This window comes from Sinocyclocheilus rhinocerous, unplaced genomic scaffold (genome assembly GCF_001515625.1).
Source record: "Sinocyclocheilus rhinocerous isolate Xijiao unplaced genomic scaffold, SAMN03320098_v1.1 scaffold31, whole genome shotgun sequence".
Lineage (NCBI taxonomy): Eukaryota > Metazoa > Chordata > Actinopteri > Cypriniformes > Cyprinidae > Sinocyclocheilus > Sinocyclocheilus rhinocerous.
In genome coordinates this window covers 3,400-13,259 of record NW_015638575.1, presented here as the reverse complement: position 1 = coordinate 13,259, position 9,860 = coordinate 3,400, and the positions used below count along the sequence as shown (strand labels likewise).

General features: G+C 34.1%; 1 protein-coding gene across 2 annotated transcripts in view; it reads right to left on the bottom strand.

Annotated features, from left to right (window-relative positions):
* Window positions 1–5,408, bottom strand: part of LOC107749841 (serine/threonine-protein kinase LMTK1-like) — a 25,157-nt gene extending 19,749 nt beyond the window's left edge. Inside the window, exon 1 of one of the 2 annotated variants that reach the window (XM_016565028.1) lies at window positions 5,243–5,408. In XM_016565028.1, the coding sequence (XP_016420514.1) occupies window positions 5,243–5,287 (45 nt within the window). In that variant the 5' untranslated portion in view covers window positions 5,288–5,408. Of the gene's footprint in view, window positions 1–1,886; window positions 2,311–5,242 lie in introns of those variants that run through there. The other variant, XM_016565029.1, reaches the window with a different exon arrangement.
* Between the last annotated feature and the right edge of the window lie 4,452 nt (window positions 5,409–9,860).

Sequence of the window (9,860 nt, the reverse complement as noted above, 5' to 3'; positions counted from 1 at the left end):
ACCATATATTGTCGCAATCGTATGTTTAATGTCTTCATGTTTCCAAACGTTTCTGTTTTCTGTGAAAACAACTGTTTTCATACAGCGATAGCTGGACGCTTTTGTCCATATTAGGAATTTCCTCGTAGGACTTTCTGTGCGTGAGCGCCCTCCGGCTTCGAGTATGAATGAAACACACACTGCACTGTGTGCAGTAGCAAGTTCCTGTACTTGCTTGCAGCAGCAACAATAATCTACAACTACAGCAATAACCAACAGCAGTAGCAATTCAGCAGCAGCAGCAGCGTAGCAGATCTATTCCGCCAAGACCAAATACATTAACATTGTCATATCCATCACCATGCTAAAATCTTCAGAGAGTTGTCATGATTAATATATATATATATATATATATATTACATAAAGAAAATAAAGCCAATTTTTAGAAACATTAAGAATTTTACATCCTTTTCATTGATGATAAGAACTTCAAAAGGAGTTCAAAAACACTTTTTTCCTCATGTTTTGTTTTTAAAAGAGATTCCAATAGCCATATTACTGTATGTTGCTCAGCTCAATTCCATCTTTGTGGGAAGGATTCAAGGACCCTTTGTTTGTGTGTGTGTGTGTGTGTGTGTGCGTGTGTTTTGGGAATTAATAAGAATAAACAAGCAGATCATTAAACTGAAAAGAAACATCAGTGACTGTTTTAACTGAGGAGCGTTTAACCTGATTATTTTAATAAATTGAATTAAAAAAACACATTTAATGCTTACTGGAACAAATGACAATTTATGAAACAGTCCATTAAACAGCATGTCACCATAATCAGATCAAATAATGAGCCATCCGTTTAATCTCAAGAGCTTTAAACTTGTACGTCCTCCCCCAATATGCTTTTCTTCTCCACATGGATATGGTGAAACTACAAAGAGAGATGAGACAGTGCTAAGTAAAGACAAGACTTGGCAGCATCTGGAAATCGGAAATGCTCCTCCAGATGTAAGCAAATTTTCTGTGAATTCGGTTGCGGAGATACAGGGTTGAAGAAATGGAAAACAGTGACCTAGAGGGGTCGCACACACTTAAAAATGCAAGCTAACAGACATATACACACAAACACTCAAGTTCCCCTAGAGGCTCCATCATCTACATCTTCACACGCCCCACACGGATGCCATATGACCCGGCTCCTGATCTGCCCAGCGCACGGCAGCGCTACCGAACACTATCTTACACAGACAGCGCTAGGATCCCAACAGGGCATGCTGTGATCCGAACTGAAGGGCTGCAATAATTTGTTGCCTGAAACCACATTGCTAAGCTCAAGTCACAGGATAAACATTCCTGCCAACTGATTCGCACTGCATTTTTATCACTACTCTGCACTGTTATATCCTCTGATGAAGAAACATCTGGTTTAAGCAAGTATTGGTACTGTCTTTTCCAAGAATATCAAAAAATTTATTTAGTTTTTAAGGATTATTTTTTTAGGACAAGCCAGCACATTCACCCAAAAACAATGGATTAGACTAAATATTTTTTGAAAATAGCTCATAAAAACTCACAAAAAAAAACCTCTTAAAAAAGGGGTGAATATTTTGTCACAATGAGAACCTGCTATTAAACAGTCAATTCAAGAATTTTCAGCAATATTTAAACAGTACAACATCGAGCACATAAAAAAGCAAAACTGTTAAAGCAAACTTTTATGTTAGACTACAGTAATTGTATCCACTATTTAAAATCAGGTGAATTACACTTTTAAGTAAACAATAAATTTAAATTATATGCAAACACATTTTACACATTAACATATAGCATACACACCATTATTCCAATTAAAACAACTTTCTGAAGAAAGCACTATTCCAAAGTCCAAAGATTGAATTAATTTCCCATCTTACCTGCCCTTAATGTGCAAGTGTTACTTCAGGTTGTGCTGAATCTTTAACTCTTCCCTTTCACCCAGTGAACCTGCACTGCTGGGCTCTTCACAGAGCACCTGTAAGGTGCCAACATGACCCCAGACGGATCCCTCACCGGACAGAACATTAGGAACTGGCCCATGCTGCTGCACAACCGGAGAACCCAGGTCTCGAGAATACATCATGTTAACTCTCAAGAAAACATACAAATAAAAAGCAAATAGATCCTCCACTTGAGAGAGAGAGTGAGAGAGACAGAGAGAATGCAGGGAGGGGCAGTTCCTGTGTTCTTCCCATGAGAGTGTGGACAACCAGTGATTAAGAATAGTGGAGATGCTTCCATAAAAATGTGAGGCTGAAAAAAATCTAACAGGGAAAGGCTTTCACATTCTGTGCTTATGACATCACTCTTTTTTCTTCATCGTTCCTTCCTTGCGCTCATTCTTTCTCACATGTGCATGACAGGCCCTTGCTCCAGCCATCGGCACAAATGAGCATGCTCACATACAAACACACATATATTAAAGCTAAATTATTCAAAACACATTTATGCATGTGCATTCATTTGGAGAGGTTAGATCTTGCATATCTGCATATTTACCAAACTAAAGTGAATTACTGTTCAAATGTTTGGGGTCATATATATATATATATATATATTTTTTTTTTAAAGAAATTAATAGTTTTATTTAGCAAGGACACATTAAACTGATCAAAAGTGACAGTAAAGACATTTATAATGTTGCAAAAAATTTCTATTTCAAATAAATGCTGTTCTTTTTTAATTTCTATTCATCAGAGAATTATTTAAAAAAATCACTTTCCACAAAAATATTAGGCAGCACAACTGCAAAATTGATAATAATAATAAAAAAAAAATCTTTAGCACCAAATCAGCATATTACAATGATTTCTGAAGAATCATGTGACATTGAAGACTGGAGTAATAAAATTCAGCTTTGCATCACAGGAATAAATTACATTTTAAAATATATTTAGACAGAAAACAGTTATTTTAATTTGTAATAATATTTCATAATATTACAGTTTTTATTGTTTTTAATCAAACAAATGTAGCCTTGGTGAGCATAAGAGACTTAAAAAATAAAAAAATGTACTGACCCTAAACTTTTGAACAGTAGTGTAGGTGCACAAATACATATATACTACTAATTTCAGTTTAAATTGAACCCTTGAATAGAATAAAATATACAATATACAATATACAATACAGAGGAACATCAATGAACGATGACAACCACACTAAATCTGCAGGTTTATACATAGGGTCTAAAAACATTGACTTGTTGAAGTTTCTGATAAAGTTAGCAAAGTAACACTAATTTATTCGCCAGCACGTGAGTGTTCATTATTGGCCCTGCATATACAGCACTCAACATATTAGCATAAAACACACTTGGTGCACCTTATATAAGCACTGTATTACAGTCGCACCTCAAACTAACAAACAGTTGTTTCTCAGCACTCACGGATTGTGTGTGCATGTGAGGCTTCCAGAATGCTAAAGGGGAATGAATAAATCAATTACCCTCAGGCTTGTCAGACTCCCAACTTGTTTACAAGAATGAAAGAGTGTTAGATAGACAGAAAATGTGTTAGATAATAGATGCAGAGAGACAGAGGGAAGGGGAAAAGTCTCTTTTCAGCAGCTGATGTTTAAGCACTGAGCTGTAGTTCCACTGAGGGATTGTAATTACAAATATTTGGCCTTTACAGGAGACCAGGTGCTTAGAAGCATGAAAGAACCATCCTCCGCTCTCTCACACAGTCACACGGGTCTCATTTCTCCTGTGCCTTGACCCACTTTAAAGTTGCTGTTGAAAAATGCACAGTGCGCTTTGAGATCTATAGCCATATGCCGTTTGATGGCCTCCGCTGTTCACTACAAAAACACGTCTACAGGGAAGCGATTACGTCCCTGCGCTCTATCTGCCTCCATTCCTTTAACCTTATGAGACAGGACTAAGTGGTTTGCACTGAAGAAATCGCTTTTCTCTGAAACTCTGGGACTCTGTAACCACAAAAGGGCAAGAGGACATGCAGCTGAACAGAATGCATGTGTGCATGTGTTGTGCTACTTTTCAAGTCGATCAAAGCATTCCTACAGATCTGAAACAAACTCAGACGTGATTCATGAGTGATGCTTTTTAGACTTTACAATTTCATTCATAACTGCAGGACGGCAACATGCCAAGAAGTTGCAATAGAGAGAGATGTTTTTGTGTTAATTCATTGCTGACTGGCAAGTGTTATTAAAATCTCTCCCAGTTAACAATCTTTCAGTGTCAAATAGTGGTTCAATCTTAAGAGATGTGGCATTTATATCAGTATATTTACACTTGATTGTGATTGGCCAGTTGTGGGATTCCACGATTAATTAATTTTTTATTTATTTGAAAATTATTTTTCAAATAATGACTGCTAAATGATATAATTGATTCCTACATAGCTAGTTTCATGGCTCTCATATCACTATATGCTGTCTTTCTCCTCACATAATAATTTCAACTGATCAATATTGCATGCCTATTTGAAGAGTAAAGTACAGTATAGTATAATAAATCTTTGCCTCTGGCAAAGCGTTACATTACTAATGCACATTATGCTTTATATATTCATAGTGGTATGAGAAAGTCAGAACATTTACAGTATAATATAGAACGATCTTGTTTTATCATTGTTGGTGCACTGCAGAAAATCTTAATCCTAATGAATATTATTTGTTTTCCAGTTAAAATATTATAGCTGAGAGACAAACATGCATTAGATGTTACAAGAATGCATCTTCAAGATAAGTATAGTCTTTTTTACCTTTTCACTTCACAATAAACAGAATGAATCTAGACAACAATGTGAATTTTTTGTTTTAATTAAGAAAATATAAATAATTTTTAAGAAAAAATTGAAGGTAAGGCAAGTTTGTTCATACAGCGCATTTCATACACAGTGGTATTTCAAAGTGTTTACAGAAAATGTTTTTTTTTTTTTTAATCTGTAAAATCATTCATAAGAAATAAAATAAAAATTTAAAGGAAGATGTAAAAAGAAGAAATTAGTTAAAATGAAATAAAATTCTAAATAAGATTTTGACTAAAAAAACAAGATACTGTGAAACGATACTGTGGAGATTTGCATTGTCTGTTTATTTCATGGGCCTGAGACCAGTATGGTGTATTTTATTCTGTGTATTCTGATCGGGACTGAATTTTGCTGAATTGGCTCATTCCAAAGTTTGTGCCCTGTGAACCATGGAAGTCCGATGGAATTTAAGAGCTACTACTTTTAAAAGTGATTGAAATGAAAGAGGGTCTCACCTTAAAGCCAATGTCACCTCGTTTACAGCACAGGCAAGCCAGCATGAGGAAGATGAAGGTAAAGAGTCCAGAGAAAGACACAGCCACCACAGCCAGAGAGGACGACCAGGACAGCTCACTCAGTGGAGCGCCATCTGCAGGACAGATACAACATTACACAAACTAGCCAACTACTATCACAAATCAACTAGTATTTTTGGTTCTGATACTGTTATTTGTGTTCCTAAACAAACCAATATTACAATAGTCTTTACGAATCACATGGATGCAATAAAATGCAAAAAGGTTGTTGACAAATTGACATGGTCATGATTTTTCTTTTCAACATCAAGATTTTAGGTTACAATTTATATATTGGTATAATTTTTTTTTTTTTAGATGCTGTTAACTGATTACCATTCACCACTCTTACAACCTTTTTTAATTTCACTAGTTGATCTAAAACATGAATTTGAAATTAAGTGATTTTTTAAAAACTGCATGCACAATAATCGTAATACAATATGAATGCTGATTACGTAGTTCTAAATGGAATTTAGCATCTCACACTACAGGACAGTTTGACTTGGGCAGGATTTTATTTATTTTATCAAACGTGCCAGTAAAAATTATACATTTAATGATAAAATTGAAGCTGTAAAGTTTTTATAAATAGCATATAGAGCAAAACATATCTTTTTATGATGGTTCTTCTCAGGATTGTCTTAGATTTCTTGGCTTGCTGAATGCCCCAAGACAAATTCAGTAGGTGTGCCCAAAAGATTGCCTGTCTAAAAATGCTTTGCAGACATTTTATTCAAGACAACATGGAATACAATTTTACAGAAATTGCTATATTTGTAAATGAATCACATTTAGACAAGTGTCATTAACACATATGATGAGTCAGTAAACACCTATGATATAACGACAGGTGCTTTTATACAATATTTAAAAAAAAAAGAACAATTATTAATTGAATTCTGTTAAATATAAACTTATCAGAAGACTTGGGGACAGAAGGCTATATTTAATTATTTTCTCAAAATTTAATGACAAAATTGAGATAGAATTGAGAATTGATCACTTATGAATATTTTAAAATCTAAAATATTTAATTTTGATCATTTTTATGCATACACACTGAAAACATGATGTCAAGTCAACTGCAAAAATGTAATGTATAATGAATTTATTACTGATGACATTAAACTGTCCTGTATTGTGTACCCATATGACATATAAGCAAGAGAAAATGTTGGCCTCACAAACTGAATAATCCACCATTGAGTCTCTTCTGATTTCAGTGCATTTGGAATAAGCAAAACAGACAGGTAACAAATAATAATGCTGCAGCCAAGAGGACCAACATGAGCTGAAGAAGATACTGTAACATTCTGCTGTTTTCTCTCACTTTTTAAAAACTGTCAGATCTAATACTGTGATATGCAGGCCAGTGGCACATATATTATTAAAGAATTGCCTGGCCAAACAAATACAGTAATAAAGAGCATAATTATCAATAATACAAGGAATATACGATCTAATTCATCATCTAACACAACAAAATAACAAGACCATGACTGATTGTCATTGTCATTGTTAGCTTTATTTATTTATTAGACTTGCAAGGTCTTTTTTTTCACTCCAAATTCAGCTCCAGTAGTTGCCGTGGAAACTAGAATAGATAGAATGACTGTAAAATTTGCAGTTGGCCGCAAAACGCTCCGTGTTTCAACACATCCCCTCAATCCATGAATCCATGCCTCCATCCTCACCTTTTAGCCCACTCATCCATCTATCTATCTATCTATCTATCTATCTACCTATCTATCTATTTAAAACGAGACAAAAAAGTAGACCACAAAGATATGGATTAAGATATGGTTTTTGAGTACTTGGCATGTTTTATAAGCAATATGTTGTGAGGTCTCATGAAATGCATTCATCTATACTTCATTCCCTCTGGTGCCGGGAGGTTTTCTGGGTGCTGAACCACTCACTGCAGCTGCATTACAATCAGACATGAACCATTCAGTTCAAACAGAGAGACGCTAGAAACGTGGCCAAACCACTACTACAGAGATACTGCTTTAATGAATAGCAGTTGGGTTACTTCTGTAGTGCTTGGTAAAGCAGGTAATCAGTAATGTATTTAAGAGAGACCTAGTCTCGCTCTGAGCATAAGCATATCCGGTTATTTTGAAGGACGAGTCACAGTGATCCGTACGAACACTGAAATTAGTATTCATGAATCAGATCGCATGCAGTGATGAGGCACACAGGGGAAGTGACAAAGACCCTTTCAAGCATCCTTCATTAGAAAAGGTTGATTGGAGGAAAAAAATACAGTGATTCTGCTGCTCCAGGGTGAGGGATAAAATCACACACTTTAAAGAACATCTCAAATAATAATAATCATTTGACGTTTTAATTGTAAAGATGTTTTGTTTTTTCCTTTTTCAAAAAAGTATAGCCAAACCTATACATATAACCACATTCTGTTCAGTGTGAGATCTTATTGAGTCAGTCCTGTTTTAATGAAGACAAGAGAGGGCCAGAGAGCCTTCCACTCTTAATGAGAACACATATTACTAAAAGCAGGGCACACATACACTTTAAACCTGAAGACTTTAGACCCATACACATTTCCATCTATTATACTTGAATTTAGTATTTGATCCTTCAATTAATTTGTACTAATAAACTCCTTAATACACTCCTTTAGTTATTAGTAATGTAGTCGCAGCAACAAAACAGTAACAGAAGGTTAAAATTGACATTGCACTCAATGCACTGAAAACAGTTCTGGGCCACTAATTTAATTGTAATACCAAAGTGTTTGGACTCTTAAGCACACTTTTCAAGAAAAACATTTCAAAAGAACAAGTTTGTTACAGGTTTATATAAACAGTTCATTCATGTTACTGGTTGTCAAAAAATACACTAAACCCTCCAAAAGTTTAGGGTCAGTAAGATTTATTAATTCATTTATTTTCAAATTCTCTTATTTAGCAAAGATGCATTAAACTGATCAAAAGTTATTTAGAAAGTTACAAAGTTCCTATTTTAAATAAACTGTGTTCTTTTAAACTTTAAATTGATCAAAGGATCCTGAAAACACTGCATCACATTTTCCACAAAAATATTAAGCAGTGCAACTGTTTTCAATGTTAATAATAATAAGAAATGTTAATGGCTGCTAAAAATACAGCTTTGCCATCACAGGAATTACATTTTAAAATATATTAAAATAGAAAACAGTTATTTTAAATTGCTATAATGTTTCACAATATTACTGTTCTACTATTACAATTCTCTGTACATTTTCTGACTAAACTGCAATTTACTAGCTTATAGATCTGGTTTCAGTGCTAAAAGTCTTAATTTAAATACCTTTGCTGTGTATACAATCCACTCAAATGAGACAGAACGAATGATTAGATGTGTTAACTACATGCATGTCTGTCACTATTTGTTTTCAGAATTCAGTATTTACACTAACAGAGTCACATTAGTCATGCAACGCTATTCTATTTCTGAGATGACTGTCTAGTTATCTTCATTTTAACACATTCTCTGAAACACGTTGTCTGGATTCTGTGAGCTCAAATTCCAGACTGATTTTCAAAGTGTGAGTGCCGCAGTGACTCATTGCAATTTCATCGAGCCATTACAAGGCTTTCAGATTCAGGTGCTCTCAAAATATGCTGTCTTTGAGGTTTGATTTGGCCCAAACTCTCAATTTGCAATCAATCTTTAGTCTAAAGTGCCTGCTGGAACTAACAGTGTATTCTCATCTTCAAAGTGTTTTATAGCTTACAATGAACCCAGACAGAAATCAATCTAAACAGAAACAAATGAGCAATAATCATCAGGTTTAAAGCACTATAGGGATTTGGAGCCTATATTTTCCAAGATGATAAGCATTTCTCAGAAAGCCAGTTTCTAGACAGAGACAATAAACCATAAATTTCATGACAACTGAGCCAAGGACCATATAAATACAGCCATTTTTATGTTTATCATTGTTATAGCGTCTTTTTAACCAAATTTTACATGCCTGCATAGACTCAAACTGTTAATAGATATAGTTCTGAAAAGCAGTATCTATTTAAAGCTTGAGTCTAAGCAGGCATGTCAAATTTGGCCTTCTCTAAGAAGATTTTATAAAGCTGATAGCATACAAAAGTATAGTTTACAAAAGTAAATTTAACAAGTAACCCAATGTGCTGAAAGAATGATATGATTGACACCAAGTGATTTTTTTAAATAATTTTTTAAAGGAGAAATTACCCCTTGTATTCAGCAAGGATGCATTAAATTGATAAAATCAACAGTGCATTCATGAGGTTACAAATTTCTATTTCAAATAAATGCTGTCTGTTCTTTTAAACTTTTATTCATCAAATAATCCTGATTTCTGAAGGATCATGTGACACTGAAGACTGGAGAAATGGCTGCTGAAAATTCAGCTTTAGCATCTCAAGAAATAAATATATTTTAACGTATATTAAAATATATAATATAATAATATTATATAAATATAATATATACTATTGTTGTTTTTTACTGTGTTTGTTATCAAATAAATGCAGCCTTGGTAAGTGTAAGAGGCTTCTTTTGAAAAAATTTTGAA